At 35.0% G+C, this 25,449-nt stretch overlaps 2 protein-coding genes across 3 annotated transcripts in view; both read right to left on the reverse strand.

The window, feature by feature from the left end:
* Window positions 1-146: 146 nt before the first annotated feature.
* On the reverse strand, window positions 147-10,449 carry snapc1a (small nuclear RNA activating complex, polypeptide 1a). Its single transcript, NM_200263.1, is given in 11 exon segments — window positions 147-386; window positions 675-734; window positions 4,392-4,527; window positions 4,687-4,749; window positions 4,846-4,896; window positions 4,979-5,119; window positions 5,974-6,075; window positions 6,165-6,305; window positions 6,427-6,586; window positions 10,169-10,310; window positions 10,386-10,449. Coding segments are annotated over 11 exon segments (1,050 nt in total). The 5' UTR covers window positions 10,396-10,449; the 3' UTR covers window positions 147-342.
* A 1,843-nt stretch (window positions 10,450-12,292) lies between these two features.
* Window positions 12,293-25,449, reverse strand: part of hif1ab (hypoxia inducible factor 1 subunit alpha b) — a 28,967-nt gene continuing 15,810 nt past the window's right edge. Inside the window, exons 3-15 of one of the 2 annotated variants that reach the window (NM_001310042.1) lie at window positions 24,119-24,270; window positions 23,948-24,032; window positions 23,744-23,853; window positions 22,769-22,971; window positions 21,366-21,472; window positions 21,082-21,229; window positions 20,245-20,501; window positions 17,593-17,819; window positions 17,356-17,478; window positions 16,678-17,012; window positions 15,902-15,992; window positions 15,662-15,779; window positions 12,293-13,931 (exon numbers count right to left, since the gene is read on the reverse strand). In NM_001310042.1, coding sequence (NP_001296971.1) covers window positions 13,777-13,931; window positions 15,662-15,779; window positions 15,902-15,992; window positions 16,678-17,012; window positions 17,356-17,478; window positions 17,593-17,819; window positions 20,245-20,501; window positions 21,082-21,229; window positions 21,366-21,472; window positions 22,769-22,971; window positions 23,744-23,853; window positions 23,948-24,032; window positions 24,119-24,270 — 2,111 coding nt within the window. In that variant the 3' untranslated portion in view covers window positions 12,293-13,776. Of the gene's footprint in view, window positions 13,932-15,661; window positions 15,780-15,901; window positions 15,993-16,677; window positions 17,013-17,355; window positions 17,479-17,592; window positions 17,820-20,244; window positions 20,502-21,081; window positions 21,279-21,335; window positions 21,473-22,768; window positions 22,972-23,743; window positions 23,854-23,947; window positions 24,033-24,118; window positions 24,271-25,449 lie in introns of both variants that reach the window. The other variant, XM_087296461.1, reaches the window with a different exon arrangement.

A 25,449-nucleotide genomic window follows, 5' to 3' on the forward strand; every position in this document is an offset into this window, starting at 1 on the left:
TTAACAAAAACATTTTCCCCTGCCTCTTGCAATGAAATCTCAGTAAGATTAGTAAGATTACTGCTTTCAAAAATAGATCCCTCATCCAAATTGGCAGAATTGGCAAATATGTGATGCTTACATAAAAATACAAAAACATGCTTATTAGCTAAATGAAAGCCATTTTTTATTTACTATACATTGTAAGAAATAGTGAAATACTTCAACAGAGAAAAAATATGGAAAGAAAAAAACCCGTGTAGTTGTAAAACTAGTAATAATGCACAATGCAATACTAGACAACTGTAATATGAAAAGCATAGATGCAAATATACAGACTTTTAACGGCTCTGTCCAGTCCATTTAGTTACTGTGCCACTTGAATCTTCGCGAATCTTTGCGTTTCACTGGAAGTTTGGGGATGGGGGGTTGTTAAAAACAATCAGGTCACTTGAGGTTAAATAAATGTAGACTTTTGTTTGTTTAATGCAGGGGTCACCAATCTCGGTCCTGGAGGGCCGGTGTCACAGCAGGGTTTAGCTCCAACTTGCCTCAACACACCTGCCTGGATATTTCAAGTATACCTAGTAAGGCCTTGATTAGCTTGTTCAGCTGTGTTTGATTAGGGTTGAAGCTAAAATCTGGCACTTCAGGAACAAGTTTGGTGATCCCTGGTTTAATGAAACAACACTTACATGCCCTGGTGTCTTCCTCCTTCACACTCAAAAGCCAGTCTTTCGTCTGTTCTGGCTCTCCTTTTTAGACCACATTAGAAAATTTGCATCAGTAACCACAAAAGACTCATTTAAACTAGTTATCAACAATACAGTTTTACATTTGGGGCCGCATTCACATTACATGTTTTAAATAACCCAATTCCATTGTTTTTCTCCTATGCTGCACCCACAAACATGTAAGATGAAGGTAAAAAAAATGTCAAGGATTTTGATATTTTTATTGGATGTTCCAGTCAACGCCTCCTGGGTTTTTGAGGTTTGTTTTTTGCCATTTAAAATGTATTTTTTTGGCCACAAGCTCTTCTATATCATATTCTATATTCTATAGCTCTTCTATGCTCGAATATGGGAAAAATCATAATCACTATTTAGGTCATAATTGAATTCACGATTATTCAAAACGATCAGTTGAAGTCAAAATTATTCGCCCTCCTGTGAATTTTTCAGTGACCAACGCATATCACCTAGGTCACTGAAAAAAAAAAAATGACAGGGGCAAATGTCACCAATCATGATACATTTTTTTTAGGGAAGTACCGATTCACTAAACTCATGATTTGAATTTGTTTATTACATTATTATGAGATTGAAGATATCATACAGTAAAGGACAAGGTGTTTCATATTAGGAAATCACTGTACATTTCTTTGTGAAATTGAGATGATAAAACTAAATATATATTTGATTTTGGCTTTTTCAAATGTCTAAAAGGCTATGTCTGTGCTCTTTCCATTTTAAATTAGAGACCACACCAATTTAATCATGATTCAAACAAAGATGCAGCATGAGCAGTTCTTGATCTAAATTAGACTGCATCATTCAGAATTTGAAGCAAAAACAGAATGCTCTGGCTTTAGTTTTAGTTTAGTAACGGTATGAATTTTTTACGGTATGATAATCGTCTAAAACAATACCACGGTTTGACGGTTTCGCGGTATACGGTATGTTACAAATGTTACAAAATAGTAGAACAGTGAAGCAAATTTGACTTTTTCCAAATAATGTATTTTCAGTTACTATAAACAACACCACTTACAAAGAACAAATAAAAATAAGAAAATAAGAAAATAATAAATAATGTGTCAAAGTCCAAATAAAGTCCAAATAAACATGGTGCAAATCCTCAGTAAAAAAATAGATATAAATATTTACTATCCTATAAATAGTTACATAACGAAACTAGATTCAATATGGATCATCTTTAGGTTTTATGTGCCAGCATAGATATGGTTGTCTGTGGATATGGATTTGGATATGGTTGTCTGCAATGCAGACAAACAGCTGCACCTTCATTTGCGTCTTTTGAAAACAGCAAGAGCAGCAGTTCGTCTTTGCTGTGTCACTGTTTTGTCATGTTTTTGTGCTGTTGTGCATGCAAAAGTACTTAGTATGAGAATTATTTCATGCAAAACTTTTTTTTTGCGTATTTAGCCGCGCATAAATGTATGCCTATCTCTCATTCCGTGTTGTTCAAAAAGCTCAGTGTTGGTCCACAAACAAAAGCGAAACCTATGCTTATTGGTTGTGATATAGCGAGTTTGAACCAATCTGGGCATGGAGGAGGGACAATGCATCAATGTATCATGTCTGGTTTGTCCGGAGACACAGTGACGAGCATTTCTTTGTCAAATCAGCGTTGTCAAATTTTGATGACGTAACCGCACTGATTCCGGAGCCTCTGAAAGTCCGCGAATGTTATGTGATACAGCACTGAAAAGCTGAGATTCTCTTCTTTATGCCAATATTTGAATTGTATGAATCGGATCAGCGGATCAAAAGTTATTAAACATTTAAGAGCAATACTTATTTTTAGCCGCGGGCGGCTGTCTCGGTCTTTAAGGGTTAAAACCGTTGATATGCAATTGTTCGTGGTATGATAATCGTGCACGTTCAAATCGTGGTAGACCGTCACACCGGTATATTGTTACAACCCTACCTACTACACAACATTCAACTGAAGTAAACTACAGATTTACACTCTGCCAGCAGGTGGCACTTAAGAGGGTTGCCAAATCCACAAGCAAGGACTTTGTGCAGGTTGTTTTTTAAAGTTGATACATTGTTGAAATATTTTACTCTTTCAAATTAATATTCAATCGATGATTTAATAAAAACTGCTAGTAAGGAAGTTCACTTCCACTGAATCTGTTCTGTTTTTCTTCCCCCATCCGATAAGTTTTTAACTGGATGGCACAGAACAGTCATACGAGAGACACCATGCTTTTGCTGTTAATTTAAGGAAAGACATTTTTAAATGCATTATGACTAATATAAACTCTTTATAATTACTAATATACAGTTATTTCTGATGAAGAATCTGTTTATAGTATGACAATGGTTTTCAGAATAGGCGGTGCATATTTATATATATTCGTTAGGCTAATTTTGTTCTAAAAGGCTGGTAACACTGGCACTGAACAGCATATCGTTTCCTAGATTACCACTGTAAACAAAGCAGGGCTGTGCTAATAAACAGTACTTTAATATGCATCATTCAGTGCAAGATAAACACAAAACACCACATAAAATTTCCAAAAGACAATCAGTTGCCCTCAGAGATTCATAAATACTCCAATTGTAGTGATTTCCTTGGCCAATTTGAATCTCACATTTTAAATCAACTGGTTTTAGGCTGTCCACAAAGGCTCTCCTGGGTTTTTGATGTTTGTTTTTTGCCATTTAAAATGTATTTTTTTGGCCACAAGCTCTTCTATATCATATTCTATATTCTATAGCTCTTCTATGCTCGAATATGGGAAAAATCATAATCATTATTTTGGTCATAATTGAATTTACGATTATTCAAAACGATCAGTTGAAGTCTAAATTATTCGCCCTCCTGTGAATTTTTTTGTATATAAATATTTCCCAAATGATGTTTAACAGAGGAATTTTTCACAGTAGTTCCTATTATATTTTTTCTTCTGGAGAGGCTTATTTGTCTTATTTCGGCTACAATAAAAGCAGGTTTAAATATTTTGAAATCTGTTTTAATAGCTCAATATTATTAGCCCTTTTAAGCAATATATGTTTGATTGTCTGCAGAAGAAACTACTGTTATACAATGACTTGCCTAATTACCCTAATTAAGCCTTTGAATGTCACTTCAAGCTGAACACTAGCATCTTGAAAATATCTAGTAAAATATTATGGACTCTCACAGCACAGATAAAAGAAATCAGTTATTAGAAATTAGATATTAATTTCTGTTCTGTTTAACTGTGCTTTAAGCATTTTCACTGTAAGAAAAAAACTTTAGCTACAAAAGTCCTTCAGTCAAGAGCAGTGAGGGATTTTCTCCTGTTGTTATTAATTAATAATAAAAACAGGTGGCAGCAGGAAAATTGAGCGCTGTCACTTTAAGAATAGTGTGGCTGTGATATGGTTTCTCTTTCACATGTCTTTTGATTCCTAACTTGTTTATTACACAAACGATGGTTAATATGAATAATTACCAAACACCGCGCTCTGACACAAATATGCATGTATTTGATCATTAAAGCGCTCACATTAAGATGTCGTTAGATGTGTGTGCTCTGCTCGTCTCCAAGCCTGTCCGAAGCTAAGCGCGGCATGCACACACACCTACATACGCTCTATCCGGACAAATCAGAACTGGGTACCAAGACCTGAAGTGTAAATGTACCCTAAAAGATGGCCTTAGCCAATTCTAACCTGGTTTTCCAAAATGATTATAGGTCCTGGTCTTTAGAGAAGGCGGTCTCACATGACTTTTCAACAAGGCTTGATCACTTCCAGAATTTGACGTAGTAGCTATCTCAACTGGTCTGTGGCGCCTGGATCTTGTTCCCTTTACACCATTTACCAAATCAATGTGGAGAAAAAAAATGAATAAAATAATAATAAGAAGAAGAAGAAGAAGAAGAAAAAGAAGTATCTCTATATGTTGGTAATATTATGCATGTTTTGGCATTCATTTTATCTGCAACACTTAGAAATTTGTTCAAACCTTTGACGCATGACTACACGATTTAGACTTGATGGCGGCAAGCATATCAGCTCTACTGGTGGACTGCAGAAACAAAACCAAAAGGATTTCAGTTCAAGAAAAAAAATCCATATAAATTGTGTCTTTACTACGGGAAGTTCCAATCAGGTTTTAACTTGCCTCTGATTTCTGAGTAGTCTCAGTCTGTTTGGAGTCTTTCTTCTTTGCAGCCTGAGTACCAATATAAAACACACACTACTAAAACAGAAACATGTAAACTAAACTGAAGAGGGATCTAGTTGATCCAACTCACTGCGATTTCTTCCTGCCACTTTCGGTACTCAAGAACACAATGTCCAATAGAATCTGTCAGATTAATCAGGGTCACTCCAAGCGATGTGGGCAGTGACAATTTCTTCAGTCTTTCATAATGACCGTGCACATTGGCAATCTCCTGAAGGTCAAAATATTTAAAACAACTCAAATGATATGTTTGGCATTTGAAAATATGTTTTAATTGATTAATATACAGTACAACAAGTTTGTCGAGACTAATTTTGATGTTGACTTAAAGGCATGTAAAAAAAAAAAAAACAACAACACTAAAACAGTGTTATAAACAGGCGGGTCAAAATTACAAGTAGCCATATGTGACTGCACACTAATGGTAGCAAATAAATGAGTAAATAAACAAAATAAATAAATAAAAAGTAAATAGGTAAACAAATAAGTAAATAATTAAATAATTAAATAAATAAATGAAAATAAGTAAATTAAAAGTAAATAAAGCAAATAAAAGTAAAAATAAAGTAAAAACTAAGTACATAAAGCAAATAAAGTAAATAAACAATTAAATGAAGTAAATAAGCCAATTAATAAGTAAATAAAAAGTAAATTATTAAAAAATTAAGTAAATGACTAAAGAATAAGAGAATAAGGCAAATGAATAAGTAAATAAATAATTTAATAAAGTAAACAAATAATGAAATAAATTAAATTATTTTAAGTAAATAAGTAAAAAATAAGTAAATAAAGTAAATAAAAGCAAATAAATAAGTAATTAAATAATTTAAAATATAAAGTAAATAAATAAGTAAAAAAATAAATAAATAAATAAGTAATTATATTATTAAATAAATTATGTATAGGGGGTCAAATATTGTTATATTTTTGACATCAGATGTGGGCTGGAGAGAGGAAGAGGGGGGCCAGCAGTTCAGAGTTTAAAAAATTTCTGATTAAAAGGGGAGAAATTGTAAAGATTTTAAAGGCCAAGCAGACAAACAGACAGACATGTTAAATACTCACGTCTAGCATATCAACTGAAGCAACTTCACCCACTGCATCTCGGCAGCCCCGAAATTCTTCATTTACATGATGCTGAATGCGTTCACTTGATTGAAATGTTAGCTGTAAATAAGTCACAATTGGAGAATGTTCAGACATTGTTGAAACACCCTCCTTTACCACAAAGCACAACACAAATAAAACCTGCTGACCTTCTTAGGCAAAGCAGTGAAATAAAAGGCCTTCTCTAACAAAAGCCTTTTAAAGATGTAAACAATATCCAGATGCTGGCAACTTTTTGCATCCACGACAAGCTTCTGCAAATCATACCAGTCCTTCAGAGCAATTCTGATCTGAGTAAAAGAGACACATACTTGGTTACATCTTTTCAGAATTAGAAACACTGAACAGAACAGGTAAAGCTTAATCGCTACTGGTCTTCATTAAATGTATAAGAATGCAAAAACTGATCACCTTTTCTTTAGGCCAAGCAGGTTGCATATAATAGAGGCCATAGATCAGATACAAAGCCCCGACACGAATTTGAAAGCTGTATGGGGGCAGAAGGTAACTGTAGGCTGTGGTGAAAGTAAGCCGTGTGAAGGACCTCTTCTCACTTTTGGAACTAATTCCACTGTTGAAGAAAAATTTTGAATTTAACAAATATAGATTTATAGTTTAATTTTTAGGCTACATCATCATGAACGTAATTTTTAACAATGAACACTTAATTGATTTACTTTGATGTCTGAAAGCATGAATTATATTTACTAAAATTGAAATTATGAACCTAAGACAAAAAAAGACTAATGGAACACTATACTAATTTGTACATAAATTACAATCAGTCATAAGACATAATTCATTTAAAGGGCATCTGTGATGAAAATCATCATTTGTAAGCTGTTTGGACAGAACTTTGTGTAGGTATAGTGTGTCCACAGTCATATTGGGGTGATGTAAAAACAATAAGTCTCTTTTTTAAAGGGATGGTACCCTTTAAATGCAATACATTCACATTTCAATGCAAAGAGAGACATTGGCTTTTACAGAGTTAGCTTGTCAAAGCCTACAGTGAAGTTTGTGGACTACAAAAAATACATCTGGGTTAGTGAGATCACAAGGGCTTCTGGTTACGTGCGTTCACCATGTGCATACACCCATTTCTATTTCATGCTATTTCCATAGAGCTTCTTCCGTTTCTGTATTAGGGCACAAAGAGAGAAGTGCGTACAGTTTCATTTTAATTATGTTTCAGAGAATTATACAAAATATATAGCGAGCATTTGACAAAGGAAACATCGCAAAAAAATACGCACTTCTCTCTTTGCGCCCAAATACAGAAACAGAAGAAGCTGTGGAAATAGCATGAAATAGAAATAGGTGTACTCTTATACCATTTTTAATATTTTATCATATATATATATATATATATATATATATATATATATATATATATATATATATATATATATATATATATGTATATATATATATATATATATATATATATATATATATATATATATATATATATATATATATATATATATATATATATATATATATATATAAATATAAAAATATAAGAAATATAAAAATGGTATACAAGAGTATAATTTCACTTACCTGGGACATGGAGGCCAAGTGAATGGTTTGGGAGCACAATTTAGTGCACACAGCATGTCATATTATCTGATAATTGTAAAAAAAAAATTATAATTCGAAAAGGCAATTGACTGTGTAACGCCATATAAAACAAAACAAAAATATGATGTATATGCCGAGATCAGCAGCTAATCAGCCGGAATCAGCTAATGCCGAGTTCAGACTGCATGATTTTAGCCCTCATTTTGACTCGCCGACAATAATCACACAGTGTGAACTATCAAGGGCATGATCTGAGAGAATCATGCTGTGTGAAATGAGTTTTGACTGAAAATAGCATTGGCGATCGCTTACAGCCAACGAGAGAGCAGCATCCACTTGTGTGTGTGTGTGTGTGTGTGTGTGTGTGTGTGTGTGTGTGTGTGTGTGTGTGTGTGTGTGTGTGTGTACCTGCAGGCCAGCAGGAGGTTGAGGGAGAAGTTAAAAGCACTCATTTTTGGCTTATTTGGACCTAAGAAATGGAGGAAAAACTAGTGGAGGTTTAACAGGAGCACTGTGTCTGTTTGACATTTCATACAGAAAGTTAAAAAAGAAAGTTGAGGAGAAATTTCTACCCTATTAAAGGCTTCTTTCTCGTTATGTAGTATAAAGATATACTGCATGTTTTTGGCTGTGAGATGTAGTTTGTTGTTGTATGTAAGTTGTTGGTGATTCTTCCTATTGTAAAGTCATGCAATGTGAAAGCCCCTGTCACCGACCCATCTTGCAGTGTAAACAAAGCAGCGACAAACCGCTAGCCCAGACAGTCATGCAGTGTGAAAACATCTGTGGCACGGCTTCTTTGAAAATCATGCAGTCTGAACTTAGCATAAGGTGATGTGACGGTGACCAGCGAGACCTAGCTGTCACTCAAGTGACCACTCCCTTAATTATGCAAACTTAAAAATATAACCTAATATAAAGGAAATGGAAAAGTTACAAAAAAGCCACCCCCTCACAGTTGTCATGATGAGTAATTTTAGTTATATAAACCAAAACCATCTTTTGTACCAGGCTGTAAACACCTTTTTTTCAGCTGAAAAGTTGGCCATTCTAACAGTGGGGTCATTAGAAAATGGCTCCATATGGAGCCAGGACTAGCGGAATTTTGATGAATTGCAGTTTTAGTTACTTGCGTATTGGCTTCCCCGAGGGAGAGCAGGAGGTTGCAGATTGATTCAGACACCAAAATGGGCCGATTCTGAAGACTACAATAATCTGATAGGTGTTTTGATCTGAAACTTTACAGACACATTCTAGAGTATGATAATATAGTATAAGGTCTTGGATAAAAATATAGCCTTGGATAAAAATATCATGGTTTCTCTGTATTCTAATCACAGCTTTAAATGGGACGGGAAAAAGCAAAAACTTTTTCTAATTTGAACACAATATATGTTATTTTGATAAAAATTGAAAGTATTTTAGAGCAGTAAACATATATCAGGCTAAATAATTCAAATTAATTATTACCTTCTGCTGTCTTCATTTGTTTTAAAAATACAGGTTTCATTACAATTTAAAACTGCATCTTTAGAGATTTTTTCTGAGTAGAAAAAGAGTAGAAAAGTAGATACTGTTGTCCTAAAAAACAACAAAAAAACAATAAACAATTACTGTACACATACCATAGGAACGGTATAACAAAGTTTGTCGTTTTTAAAACCTTGACCTTTTCAAACCTCGATAAACCTTGAAAATGGTTATCGTCCCATGCCTATTTTAGAGACACCAGTCTCATCTTGCATCTTGTGAAAGTAGTAAAATAGGTGCCCTTTAAGCATTTGTGAAAATAGCCTCCCTTTGTGCTTGTCAGAATAAATGCTAATGCACTGCAAAGACCGTGTGAAGCCACTGAAGTGAGAGTTTCCAAGTGTCTAGTCCTGTGAAGGAACTTAATATGGAAACTTTTGTTTTGTGTTTACCTTATGATTAAAGGTGTTGCATGTCCACTGGTTGCTGCCTCAAAATGAGCGAAACTACTTGTACATTAAGGAAGCGTTTAGAAAAAAAAAACACCAGCGGACCATATAACCTACTGCCAGCAAGCCTTTCTGAAGTGTTATTGCAGAGCAACACAAACAGCACGCAGAAGTATAAATGTACAGCTACACATGAGGCTGTTGGTCATGCAGATCCCTTGACGCATAAGCATAAACCAGGCTTAAGTCATGTCAACCTAAAAATCACTGGAATTTGAATCCTATTTTAACGACAGGAAATAAAAAAAAGAGACTTTTTGGTTTTATATCACTCCAACATGACAGTGATAACACTAACGTTATACCTACACACAGTTCAGTCAAAACAGCTTACAAAAGTTAATTCTTATCATATAGCATAGAACGGATGTCAGCTCTTCAAAATAATTCTGAAACCATTTTGTGTAAAATATAAAATATGAAGATTTTCATTCAGTAACCATCTTTTTAAGAGTGAATAAAAGGCTTAATTGAATAAATATGCGTCTGCTGCTATTTAAAACAAGTAAATCCATTTAAGCCTCCAGTAAAATCACTCGACAAGCTTGTCAAAATGTCATCGATGTCGTAGTGCAACTATAACTTACAAAAACACGCTAGAGAAGTCCAGCTCCCTCCAGATAGCCGAAAACACCTCAAACCGCACAGACTCGCTCAGCTGAAAGCGACCCAGCAGCTCCTCACAGTCACTTTTGAATGGCGGCACCCAGTAAAACTCGCTCGCTTTCTCTATTCGACACATTCAAGTCAGAAAAAGGGACTGACAAAAAACACCATATATAAAATCATTTTAAAATAACTTACTCCGCGCCATAACCTTGCGAAGTCAAACTCTTCCAGTCTTCAGTCCTGATAAACTGAATGTTAATTGACTCAATGCACCTGTGCGCGCGCAACTGGGAGATGCTGCATATGACCACGTGTGCGCGTGTTTTATTTTATACATATGCATGTATGTATGTATATCTATGTATTTTATAGCTTTACCTCGTTAAAATAATACAATAATTATGGATTAAAAATACAAACATATAATATAGATTAGCAATATTATACTATATCCTGATTAATGTTTAATTTTGAAAAGTTTTTATTACACGTTGCATGGTGCTACATTAACCGTAATGTCTATTAAATTACATTTACGGTAATAGTAAAGCACAATGCAAACACAAAACTATCAGTACCTCTTCCTTCTTCCCGTTTTTTTAGTTTACCAAACTTAAGAACAATTATAGTTAATTTTCAGTGTCATATAATCATGTAGCCTATTATAGCAAATAATCTGTTAACTTGATATTGAAAATATTATTAATTTTGGCAACTAGCATCGCATGTGTCATGTTAGCCTCCAGGCTAATGTACCTTTGCCTGACAAGCAGGTTTCTTCTTTTTTTGTGAAAAGCTGATGAAAGTTGTCAAACCTAACTTAAAGGCTAAACAAATAATTGAGGCTGTTTTTGTTTTAACTAACTCAGCCTTTTTTCTAAATGCATTTGACTTTGAACTTATTCTTTTGTTTGGCACCAGCAGTAATTGCTATCATTGGTAATGATGCACCTTATTCATTCACTACTTTATTCATTTATTACTCATTATATATTGTTATACACTCACCGGCCACTATATTAGGTACACTTGTTTAAATGCTCGTTAAAGCAAATTTCTAATCAGCCAATCACATGGCAGCAACTCAATGCATTTAGGCATGAAGACATGGTCAAGACGATTTGCTGCACTCCAGTGACTTTGAATGTGACATGGTTGTTGGTGCCAGACAGGCTGGTCTGAGTATTTCAGAAACTGCTGATCTACTGGGATTTTCACGTGCAACCATGTCTAGGGTTTACAGAGAATGGTCCGAAAACTGAGCTATGCAGAAGAGCATCTCTAAACGCACAACACATCCAACCTTGAGGCGGATGGGCTACAGCAGCAGAAGACCCTACCTGGTTCCACTCCGGTCAGCTAAGAACAGGAAACTGAGGCTACAATTCGCACAGACTCATCAAAATCGGACAGTAGAAGATTGGAAAAACGTTGCCTGGTCTGATAAGTCTCGATTTCTGCTGCAACATTCAGATGGTAGGGTCAGAAATTGGCATAATCAACATAAAAGCATGAATCCATCTTGTCTTGTGTCAATGGCTGGTGGTGTAATGGTGTGTGGATATTATCTTGGCACACTTTGGGCCTATTAGTACAAATTGAGCATTGTGTCAATGCCACAGCCTACCTGAGTATTGCTGCTGACCATGTCCATCCCTTTATGACTACATCTTCTGATGGCTACTTCCAGCAGGATAACGCGCCATGTCATAAAGCGCAAATCATCTCAGACTGATTTTTTGAACATGACAATGAGTTCATTATACACAAATGGCCTCCACAGTCACCAAATTTACATCCAATAGTACACCTTTGGGATGTGGTGGAACGGGAGCTTCACATCATGGATGTGCAGCTGACAAATTTGCAGCAACTGCTTGATGCCATCATGTCAATATGGACCAAAATCTCTGAGGAATATTTCCAGTACCTTGTTGAATTAGTTACACGTCAAAAACTTTAAAGCAGTCCTGCTCTATAATATTGTCATAGAATCTCAACCCAACTCAAGGAGGTTAAGCTATTTCACTCACAACAATAGAGATTAATTGCTAGAAATCAGACATTTAGTTTTTAAATAATATTTTTTCTAGAACCAAAAGTAACCGAGTGATGTTTAATGTTTAGTTGTTATTCCAGGATAGTAAAAACAAAGACATTTATGTAATAATTCAGAAATAGGAATAAAGCTCATTATAGAAGTGCATTCAAGTGACTTTATGAACTAATTACATTTCAGTGTACTTTGAATAACTTGATATATATATATAAATAAAAATAAAAAAAACAATATGAAAATTGAAACATACATCACAAATGTCTGGTCCACAATTGCCTTTTACTGATTATGCAATAAACAATACATTTAGTGTTAAGAGAGTTGAATAGAAGACTGAAGACTGTAGAGATAAATGAACAGAAGATTACAATAACAACAAACAAAAATGTATTTCTTTTTCTATCGTAAAACAAGATAAAAGGTCATAAAATACTCGCAGGACATTGTCAACAGGCCGACATTCATCTGAAAGCATGAAGAAAACAAAAGTTGTCTGTCTTAAACTAAGCTTTTCTGTTCTAATGCCATTATAAATATTTGGAAAAACTGGGATAAATGATGCTTCAGCTTTGCATGATCTAAAACGCAGAGAAATGGTTACCAGCTATGACTTATTACAAGCGTGAATTACCTTAAGCGTCTACCACATAGAACTAAACAAAACAGACCACTAAAAATATAAAAATCTATTGCATAATTAAACTAGAAATCTGTTTCAACCTCTTTGAGACAAAAAAAGCCATCAATGAGAACACCGTAGAATGATTCTGAATTCCCTTTTTTTTTTTTGCACATTCTCCATCACTTTCAATGGCTCTTTTACAATTCGTCTGTGCCGTTCAAGAGAAAACTGAAAGTGAAAATATCGATGCGATGAAAAGCAACACTCACAAACATCCAACAGCATTTTTAACCATTGAGCCTTTGAGTGCAAACACAGAACTCGTACATAACCGCTACACAATGAAAGAGAGGAGAGAGGGGAGGGGGGAAAAAAATAAACAGTTCGATATTTCATTAAAAGTACACATCCGTAAAAATGGTTTCGTATATATTGCATGGACTGCTGGTATTCTGTCTTAAGAAAATAGATTATTGTGCGACTGTAGCTACAATACACACGCTTTGGGAGTGGGGGCGATAAAACACAGCGGGAGGCTTTTTAGGTCAAAGTCGGAGATCCAGAGGGAGTTTTTGGGTGGTGGGGGTGGATTGTACGCATCTGCATCTGTGTGTCAGGGCGAGTTGTGCATTTCACATTAAGGCTCTTAACTCTTGATGCCACTGTTGAGTATCGGTACGTTCCTGTGTCTGCAGGCCCTGCACACACTGGGGATGGGATGGACTGACTCCCTCTGGGCTCCTGTTCACATCAATGGAAGGTGCAGGTCTAGTACATTTCGTTTTAAAACACTGGGGTTTTTAGAGAATATTAGGGCTTGGGATAAAAGGAGACAAGTGGAGGCAGATTTCAGGGGTTCGGGAGAAGGGGGGAAGAGTGTCCGCAGTTGCTAAAAGCAGCAGAGCTCAGTTGACTTGGTCCAGAGCACGCAGCAGCTCCTCTCCCTGGAGCAGATGGTGGCGGTCCTGCACGGGAGCGTTGACTTCGCAGTCGTAGCGTGTGAGCTGAGGGAGGCCGCCGCTGCCCTCTAGAGAACTGCTCAACAGACGACTGGCCACATCTGCAGAGAGAGAAAAAACTCATTTACTCACAACTGGAAACATGCAGATTTAGTTAGAGCTACAAAAATGACTCTGAAGCTATAAATAAAACTGCTGTAAATAATTATTATTATTATTTTTTTTACAGTTTTATTTAAGTACATCTTGAATAAAGTTGTTTTTTAAAAAATGAATACATTTTTCATTGGATTTCTTGTTGGGTTTTTATAATAGCTTTTATATGGACATCAGTAATTGAATTATTTGCCTTAATCTGAATAAGAAAATAATATGATTAAGGTGTTTACATGAGTTGCTTTTTTAATGTTCCCTTCATGATCCTGTTTTAAATGTTCTGGCACATAATTTGATTAAGATCATTGCGTCACCACGTTTTCTCAAGAGTTTCGTGTATATTGGGGTGTTTCATTTCTTAATTTGTCAACTTTAACTGCAGTTTGGCACTTTCACTATTATTCAGTAACATTTTATGCATGCCCCTGTGACAAACGAGATAATGGATGCGAGTATGAATTACTCAAAGAGTGAGTGTTGTTTTAGTGGAATTTAATTCAACACGCTGTATGGGGGGAAAAACCTCAGCATTTCATGATGCAGGTGTCTGTGGTCCTTCACATACTCAGTAGGTTCAGAGAATAGTGTAAAACAGCTAAGTTTAAAGATTATCCTGTCGCAAATGCAGCGAAAATCCTCCACGATGGTAATAGTTTGATTGCGCTGTTTACATGTCTGTACTGCACTTCAATAATGCCATTAAAATCGGCATAGTCCACATGCCTTAATTCCATTTCTGTTTAGATCTTTTATGACTTTAGTCAGATCATCAGGTAGATCCAGTCAGTTTTGATGAGATATGTGCTTCCCTCAAACAGTAGTAAACAGAAAATCAGTGACAGTTGATTCATCTTTGTGTAATCTCAAAGACACTGACATGTTCTTCACCAGTAAGCCCAAAGGGATTTATAATAAATTAACATTTCATTTCAATACTCCCATGCCAGTTAACAGTATACTTTCTGATTTAAGTGGGTAAATTTAAGCATTTAATATAAAAGACAAGACAGAAAGTAGTAATTGTGTAATTATAAAATTGCCCCTTGTAAATCAATTCCAGGGGGCAAGCATGGCCTACCAGTTGAAAAGGTAATTATAAGAAATGATTGAGAATTGTAAAGTTTATTCATTTTAAAATGGCTTCAAGCCAAACTATCGAGGATTGCATTTGTGCAGCACAATATTAGGAAAATGTGAGATTTTGTTTTGCTGTGATAGGAATATAATTTCACCAGACGATTTGAATAGCTCTACTTAGAAGGATTAAGTACATTTAGATGGACCAGGGTAATCAAGTCTTTTTCTATGCACTGCATCTGCATAAAGTTAAATAAATTACAAGCATATATAAATACAACAGTTCAACGATAACAGTTTAAGAAACAGTGCTTTATGGTTTTCTGAGTAGTCTAATAGTGTTCAAATACAGAAATTGAACAATCAAATGTAAAATAACATGGTCATCATTGTATAAATAATTTTATACGATAATATTTAATAATATCTTTACATTTGAATATTTATTAAGTAATCTAGTACTTTTTATCCATTGCAAAAGCAATGCTCAAACAAAATATTATTCAGCCCTACTTTTCATTTGAATGTACTTGAAAATCACTTTACACACAAAAAAAAAATCAATAAAAGCATCAGTGATAATAGTCCAGTCACTCACCAGAGGGCAGTATGAGAATTGTTTTGTTTCCCCCGAGCACACTGGACCCTTTCACCTCTAAAACCTTCGCTCTCTTTCCAGGGTCTATAGCACTGTCCACACTGTGAAGCAAAGCCCCCTGCAGGAAGCAGATAAACCATCAGACTGGCATAACTATGCAGGACTCATTCAGTAACTTTTTGCATCACAGTTTTATTTGTCTTTACAAAAATAAATTGTTGTTTAAAACTTCATACTGACCAGTCCAACAGCTTCAGAAAGCGACGTCACTTCGTTTAGCTTCCTCTTACGCTGGATATTTTGGAAGGCTAACATCTTTGGAGACATTTCTCTGTAAATTGAGTAACAAATAGTAACAAAGTTAGATAATTTAACTTTTAATATAAAAAGATGTACGAATCAATCGCCTGTGCAAAAAATAAGTTCTCTGGAAAACGATAAAGTAAATTAATAAATAAATTATAGTATATCTTTATTCATATATGATATATATATATATATATATATATATATATATATATATATATATATATATATATATAAATATATATATATAAATATATATATATATATATTTTTTTTTTGATTATTTTTCACAAGGTTTATATGTGGCACTCCAGAGGGTTTGAATGTGTGAAGATTTCATAAGTTGCCTGTTAGGAAGCAATTACTAAATGTTGGCTAAAATGAAGCCCTACAAATACAAATCTTTTCCAGAGACTAGTTAGTCAGTGTTACTGCAAGGTTTGCTATTTTTTTACTTCTGACATAAGCACTTCAAATCATTCGAGAGCAGCAGTACATAAATGACACTGACAAGTCGAAGTTATAAATTTATTTTGTGTGTGTGTGTGTCCATATAGGAAACAAAATGAGTACTGTACCAAACTACATCTCATAAATTGCTCTTATTAAAGCTTAATCTTAATCTTAAAGCTTAATGTGATCCTTCAAAAAAGAACTGATCTAACACAGACAGACTACATTGCATTGGTTTGTGTCGGTGAGAGCTTTACCTGTTGTTGAGCTGACTGCTGCTCTGTGGGGTGCTGGATCGAACAGGTGAGGCATCCCGACTGCCACTGAAGGGCGAGACAGGTGCACTGCACACCTCCTGCAGCAGGTGTAGGGGTGAAGGGGCCCGGGATGACGCCTCCTGCTTCACTGTGCTGCTGGTAGATGAGGCTGGAGATGCTGGCGAGGAGGGTAAGGGTTGGAATAAAGAGCTCATGGCTGACACAGAGTGAGTGGCAGATGGGAGCGGATCCAGTGGAGATGGGATGCGCAGCTGGAAGTCGTCATCCATTGGGATGTAAGGAGCCAGCATCTCTAGGTCGAGATCCTCCATGGGCTAGAGGTCACAGAAATGTGCAAGAGAGATTACAAACCATCTAATGACTGCAAAGTTGTGTATTTTATTTTATTGTTTTATTATAATATTGTTTTTTTTATAATTTATTTTTCTTTCGTTTTCTTTGTAATAATATAAAATAAAAAACTTAGTCTTTTTTATTTGCATATGTACTTATCAAATCTGTAATTGTGTTTTATGTACATGTGTATATATATTCATATTTGCAATATATAAGCAATACTTGACAAGTCATGCCAATAAAGCTCATTTGAATTAGAATTTGATTTTGGGAGAGAGTGAGACAAACAATATGTAGTTAAAATCTTAAATAAAAAGTTACCTGGGTGGAAAAAGGTGTCTTTGCTTCGGTATCAATAGCAAACAGTTTCTCAACCAGGTCGAGTTTAAATTCAGAACTGATGTCTGGTTCCACTGGGAAACCGTAATCCATGGGGCTGTTGGGCTAAGATTGACAAAAAAAAACAACCTAAAGTCAGTGACAGTATCTCATTAACCATTACAAGGGAGCAATTGTTGTTAAATGACCAAGAATAGCAAGCGTTTAATAAGTGTTTACCCCCGAAGAGCCGAGTCCAGATGTGGAGGGTGTGTTTGTGGGGTCTGGCACACGATCAGAGGCAGAGCTGAAAGGGAAGTCCTCTCCTCCAGTCTCTAGTTTGGTCAGAGCTGGGATGGAGTCGCTGGGTGTGAGAGGAGATAGGCTGAGTGGCAGCTTCTCACTGCTGGAAGGCAGCATGACATCATTGTAGAGGGGCACCTCCTTCAGCAGCTGTATGTCAGAATCTGGAGGGAAATGGATACCGGTAATTATTATTGGTAGACCACCAAGGAACTGTGTGTATTTAATATTAGATTTACTTCAGTAAAATTATGAAAGCACATTTCCTGTAATCTCAGATGATTAGTGAATGACAAGAGTTGTTAGTCTTCATAAGATAAAAAGCTGCCAGGGGATTGCATTTAATCCTCTAAAGCAGTGTTTCTCAACTATGTGCCTGGAGGACCACCAACACTGCATGTTTTGGTTATCTACATTGTCTGTCACACCCATTATAGGCCTTTCAGTCTCAGGGAAAATGTGCAGAGCTGGTGGTCTACCAGGAATGTGGTTGAGAAACACTGCTCTAAAGATACACACTCTTGAAATGTTTATGGTCAGTAATACAGAGTTCACACCAATTGCAAGTTGAAGTATTCACATGAGTAGATTACATCCAAATTCAATGCAAAATTCTGTTAAACATAAAAGATGACTTTAGCAGAGTATAGGAAGTTGGTAGCCATTAGCTATGTAACAAACCTAGATTATCGCATAAAATGTGTGTATAAAGCAGCGTTTCCATCAAAGCGAACAAAATAGTCATTTCCTGATTAACTGGCACCAAATATCAACCAAAAAAAAAAACGAACTTGCTGGAGTAGAAGAAGCTGTGTCAATCTTCTCTTCATCTAATAAATGATTTGCACCTTAGAAGGCAATCCTGACACGCAATGAATGCGCAGTGGCGTTTGAAGGTGTGAGACACGAAGCACAGACGCTCTTGATTCTGGAGGTCATTAATAATATAATAACACTAATACTTAAACGGTAAGGCAATTTAGAATGACCAAAACAACATTTCAGCTGTTTTATATTGTGCTCAGCCAGCTGGTTTGTCCATTTACAAACATTTTCATCACATGATCTCTTATAACAGAATCACATGACCATTTTTAATGCTCATAATGAAATTTGTGCGGTAAAAGTGTTTTCATCGTAGTTTACACTTCTTTTCTTATCGAATAACAAGTTTATCCTACTCAGTTAAGCGCATAAGTTCATGCGCATTTTCAAAATGTATGCGCATCGTGGCGTTTCCATCAATCGTTTTTTTTTTTTTTTTTTTTAAATAGGTGGATCGAAGCATAGCTACTGACTTACATTGTAGGAAAATAAATACCGTTTAAGTCAAATGATACTAGTTTCCATCATTCAATAAAGAAACAAACATTTTTTTCTTCCATTCAGCATGCGGTATGAACTTCCATTACAACAACTCTTCCAGCAGTTCATAGTTGCATCCAACATCTCGTTTGTCATCGGGGGCATGCACGAATGAAAGTGAAAGTGCCAAACCGCAGTTAAAGTTGACAAATTAACAATAAAACACCCGAAATTACATGAAACTTCGGAGGAAATGCGGATAATGCGGTGACGCAATGACGGTAATCTAAGTATGTGCTATAACATGTAAAATGTGATCATGAAAGAAACTTTCAAAAAGCAACTCATGTAAACGCCTTTATCTTATTATTGTAGATTAAGGCAAATAATTCGATTACTGATGTCCATGTAAACATAGTCAGTGAAGTCTCTTACGTTGCAACAGAAATTTATTCTCTAAATAGACGTGCATTTGAACTTTCTACTCATTAAAACATTACAATTTTCAACAATGACTACAATAAATATTTCTTGAGCGAAAATCTGCATCTTAGAAATGACTTCCAAAGAATCCTGTTAAACTCTAAAAGCATACATCCCTGTTCATACATCCCCCAAATTACACTTTAAAGGTTTGTTTATGTTTAATGCCATGCCAGGTTCTTTGGTTATTTTCATGGCGAGAAAATATCAACTGACTGCAGTAAAGCTTAAGTATTTTTTCATTTATTGCTAAAATCTCTTAAACCATATTCGGTTTAACAGTGATAAAAATGTATTCAAAAGTAGCATAGTGGAACTAAATAAAAAAATGTCTCAAAGAATTAAAGCCAACACAAACTGTGTTGAGAGAGAACATGCTTCACAGATAAAGTGCTTTTGCAAAGACAACAGATTGGAGGATCTACTCCTACAGGTGAAAAACATACTGGGAGTATCTATAATTGTACTAAAAAACTGCGTGTCATCTTTGATTGACCCATTCTACAGTGGGTATAAACAACTTGATTCCACCAGTTAGAAATTTTAAGGTTTCTTTATCAATATTGGGGCTAATTTCACAGAGTTCACTTTAACTGTAAAAAATTAAAACTATAGACTAGAAGTGTTAATAAACATTGCAGGAATGTCCCTTAAGACTAATCTAGATGTGAATATATAAAAAGATATGTGCATCTTTGCTCATGGATCTTTTAATAAGCTCTCATTGAAACTGAATGAATTTAGGTGGCTTCCAGTTACTCTCAAATTACTGAAAAAATGTACCCATCCAGCAAGAATTACCTGAGTTGTTGAAGTCCAGAGAGATAATGGCGTCGCCTGCTGCAGGTGCCAACACAGTGAGGGCCTCTGGCTCCTCTTTCAGCTTATTATAAAGTGTAGAGCTTTCCAATGAGCAATTGAGGCTTTCTGGCTTGAAGAGCTTGAGAATATCCAATTCAGAGGTCTTTTCCTCAGTCTCCTCACTTTCTTTCTCAACAGCCTTGGGCTCAGTCACGGTCTGCTGCAAGGACAGGACTACATCCCCCTCTACAATGCCACTGGATAAGACAGAGTAGTAAAGTTGAAAATATGAGTTAATTAGCATTTATGCATACATTTTACATAGAAACGCACAATATATCATTTCAGAATCAATATCACAAGTGAATCCACAATAGTTCTATTGCAGGACCTGCAATGTCAAATTAGGATTATAGTTGACCAGGAACCACAGGAGTTTTCAAATACATGATTTGTAAAGTCATTGCTAATTTGAACTTTAAAGGTACAAAAAGTTTAACATTTGTATGTTTTTAAGGCCTGTGACAAATGTATTTCTATATTTTACATGATTTGATTATTATATTTTCGTCAGAATTCTGTTTGACTCATAGAAATAACATAATGTTGTGCCCCACTGTATTTATCAATGCTTGTGGCTGATTTATTGAATATTTTGTACAAATGCACTCCTCTAAAAATGATTGTTTCCAAATACAGTCATTCATTTCATCTGTTGAAGTATACAACAAATCGTGATATGTATAGCAGAAAAATAAAATTTAGCACTGTGAATGTTCTTATAAGAATATGCACAAAAAGCTTCACAATATTTTGTTTCTAAAACAGAATCCATACCTGAGAACGTAGTTGACGCACACAATGCATTGCGGCTGAGAATTCTTGGGGTTGTAGATTACAGTGGCCTGAGTCTCAACCCACACAAAACCACCTTTCTTAGCCAGCATGCGGTACTGGCCTGTGGTGGCCTGGCCCTTTGCAAACACTGCAGAGACATAAGGCTTTCCAATTAAAAGGCATTCGCATGACACCTTCTGTATCAGCTTTACATTAAAGTCAAACTTGAATCAAGATCAGGTAGACAACTAAACAACTTTATTGAACTGATAAGCTTCACTCACGGTTGTGATGTGTCTTGGTGAGGTGATCTGAATCAAGGGCGTGATAGTACTCGTAGACTGATCTGTTCAAGAGGTCATCTGGCTCATATCCCATCAGCTCAGTGATCCTTTGGGAAAGAGTGAGAAGATTGAGCGTACAAAGCATTTAGTAGCCACATGCTGAAAAACTGCCCATTTGCCAAATCCTGTAACCATTAAGTCATTGGGTTATTAACAGTTTCAAACAGGACACTTCTCTGTTATGCTTTGTAACTCTTTTAAAGTTCTTGCAATATACCACATATTATATTTAACTAGGACTTGTATCTACCCTAATGCAATGCACGGAGTTGAACATCAGAGTACTGTATCAAAGTTTATTTAAAAATAAAGATTTTAATATTTTATTGTTAGGATAAACTCTGCAATAAGTTTACATTTTTGTGTCGGCCCAATAGCCTAGTGGTAAGCGGAAAAAAAATCTTTTTTAAAACAATCATTTTTGTTACATATTTGACCTGTTTTTCTTTTTTTTGTTCTTGCGTGTATTGTGTTTACAGGCTGCTCTTATTAGTTTAGCATACTAAAGTCTTCTGGGGTTAGTACATATGGCAAATAAATTTCTTGACTTGACTTTTCCCAAACTCTATTTGAAATATGTTTAATGGCTTTATTTAACAGGGTAAACTTTACAGTAAGTTTCCATCAGTAATTGTCTGTTACTCATGATCAACAGTAACTAACAACGACTGAAAGGCTAATAATAAAATAAATGTTCACTGCGAGCTCAAGTTCATTAAATAGCATAAACAGATTCTAATACTAATAGATAACTACTACATATAAGATATTAATAAGCAAATGAGTATGCAAAGTATTTTTTATTCATCTTAATTTGTTCATTACATTTAACTATTGATTATGTAAAGTATTTATGACAAATATCAAATCAGTTTCAAGTAATATATGACGAATTGAGAAAGAGGTATTAAGGGTTATGGTTAGTTTGAGATTTAGTAAATAGTTATTACCATACTTGCATACATACATGAAAACGTTTATTCATAATTAGTAGAACCTTAAAATACACTAATAGCTTCTGCCACTAGGTGGTGCTAACAACCCAGTAAAGTTAAAACCGCAGGCTTTTGTGCTGACACTAAACGGGTTCTGCAGCATTGCTTTTATTCAAAGAGATGTAAACAAAAAGATTCAGGCTTGCAAAACATTTGTTGCCAAGCACAGATAACACTGTACATCCTGTACATCCAAACAAAACCCCAATGAAAATGAAAAAAGGAAAACTAAATTGTGCTAAATAATTTAAACCCTCAGAAAATGAAGAAAAAGAAAGGTTTGTGTGCCAATGTGTCGACCACCAAATTGGATTTTCTAATATGAGGGAGTCACATCTCTCTGCTAACCTTTCATCACAGTATGAGAACTTCATGTCCAGAGTGTGGCGGCTGAGGAAGGTCTTGCTGTCCAATGGCACCTCGATGTTCGAGGGATGAGGAATGGGCTCACAGATGAGCACAAGGTAAGTGACAGGGGGCTCTTTAAAGCCAGAGTCTTCTGAAGCCTCGCTGCCCTCGTGCACACGAACATGACCAGCGCAGTGAAGAACCTGAGAGAAGGAAAAATCTGCTTGTAAAAGTCTACTTTGAGCAAGTCAGCTACAATCAGTGTTCTTGCATCTCTTTCAAAGTAGAATTTAAGCACTTTATAAGTATGGCAAATGAGATATTTACAGAAATATACATAATTTATCACATCATAGCAGATGTTATTTGGTAAAGTATTCAACATTATAGTATTCTAAGGAACATTTTGATGGCATGTTTGCCGCAACATTGAATTACTGTAATTTACTCCTGTACATTTTTACTCACATCTTAATTGTGTCTTAATTTGAATTTCAAAAGGCACAGATGAAAAAAAAAAACTTTACAGGCACATAAGCAAACTCTAGAGTTTTAATTTTAGGCAAACGCAAAAAGATTTATTTTATTTAAGTAATACTTAAATAAATTACTCAAAAAGTAACAAATTTTTTGTAAAATAAATTATTATGAAAGCAAAAGCATTACATTTGCAAGCAAATTCAAGCACTTTACCAAAAATCTAAGCACTTTTTAAACCTTGAACACTAGATTAAACTTCACGCATTTTCAAGAATTTCCAGCACCCTTATGAACCCTGTACATAATAAAAACTACAAAATAAATATCCTTCACAAAAAATGACTCAAGCTTATTTTCTTTCCTACTTCCTTAACTAAAATCTGCTTTACGAATTGTATTCTTCTTGAACAATACACCAGGAAAAGGTATAGATATGTGGAAGGCTATATATAAGCTATGACTACAATTAGCAACAGTTTGAAAAGACAATGTCACCTTCCACGTCGCAGACTTGATATTGACGGTGCGTCCTCTGCTAGTGAGTGTGCACTTCATCCGCAGGAAGAAGCTACGCTCTGTGTTTTGTTCCTTGGTCTTTTTGGATCCTAAACATGGATGATAAGGATGAAGACAAACGTTAATGCATTTGTTATTAATGACTGATTTATCAGTGGTATGAATGTGTCGTGTGTGGCTCACCTGTTCTGTGGACGAGCATCTCTCTCAACTCTTCATGGTCACATGGGTGTGAAAATTCAAAGATGCTGTGACCGGTCAGATCAAACTAAGAGAGAGAAAAGGAAAGGATATTTAGCTACACCATAAGCTTTTAATCGAAATGCTTAGAAGAAAATGCAGACGTCGAGGTACCTGTGTGAGGCCCATGCTCTTGCTGACATTCTCAGAGAGATAAACCATGTCTCCATCCTCAGACAGGACCATAAGGAAACCCTCAAGGGCCTTCAGATAAAAGCCATTCAGCTGACTTTCCAGCTCATTCTCCTCCTTCTCCTCTTTTTCATCTGCAAAATCGAATAACATCCCTGAGCAATATAATAAATGTAAGGTCATGTTTACACCTGATACTAAGTGGTTTGTATAAGAAAAAATACAATCACATGTTGCTAACTTGGTACATTCCTATTAATTGTTTTGTATTACTATAAATAAAATATTGCAAGAACATATTTTATTAAACAATTTAGTGTATTTTAATACTTATATTAGAAATGCATGTAATATTGGTGGCCATATTGATATCGGCCAGAAAATGCTATTTTTATTACTATTATCAGTCAGAAATCAAAATAGGCTGATATCTTTAAACTGATAAATTATATAATTGTACAGAACTGCCTGTCTTGTAAGCACAAGAGAATCTTTCTGGTGTGCAGTAATAAAAGTGTCAAATTACTGTAACACTTTTTATTCGAGAACATTTGAGCTTGTTTCAGTTCTTAGTTCTTTCTTTTTCGTTTTCATTTTATTTAAATATTTATGTAACTTGTTAGTTATTTAAATCCAGTATTGTTTTGTAATCTATTGTAATCAGTATTGTAATCTATTATTTTTTTGCAACAGTCAAGTTGCATGTTAAGTTGCAATGCAAAAAAAAAGGAATTTATTATTTTGGTTTGCTAATTTATGTGAAATTGTGAATAGGTCTATATAGTCCTTTTTTGCTTTGAGTAGGCTATTCTAAGATTAGTTCAAACATTTATGAAGTTTTTGTTTTAAATTAGTTGTTTACTGTTCAAATATATTACAATTTTAAATATTTATATTTATCGGCTAATATATCGGTTATAAGTCTCCAAATCTAAAGTTTTATTGGTTGTTGGTATCGGCCCAAAAAACATTTTGGTGCATCCCTAAGTTATATTATTACGTTTTTTTGTAAATACTAAACAAATAAAAAACTAAATAACATAATTATAATCATTTAACTACTACTATATAGTACTACTGTAAAAAACAGCCTTGCTTAAGGCCATGTTTATTGCACTTAAAGCTATATTAAATTGATGTACAACCTTTTATTTCATGGAAAACCAAAGTTTTTTAATAAAAGTTTGGGAAAATGTCCACAAATGCACATTATAATTGACTCAAAAAAAAAGAAGGTGAAATTGACCCAATTTACTAAGCCACACCCAAAAACCGCCACCCACCAATCGTGGCTCAGCAACTGTAGCTATGCG

The sequence above is a fragment of the Danio rerio genome, chromosome 20 (genome assembly GCF_052040795.2).
Source record: "Danio rerio strain M-AB ecotype USA chromosome 20, GRCz13ab, whole genome shotgun sequence".
NCBI lineage: Eukaryota > Metazoa > Chordata > Actinopteri > Cypriniformes > Danionidae > Danio > Danio rerio.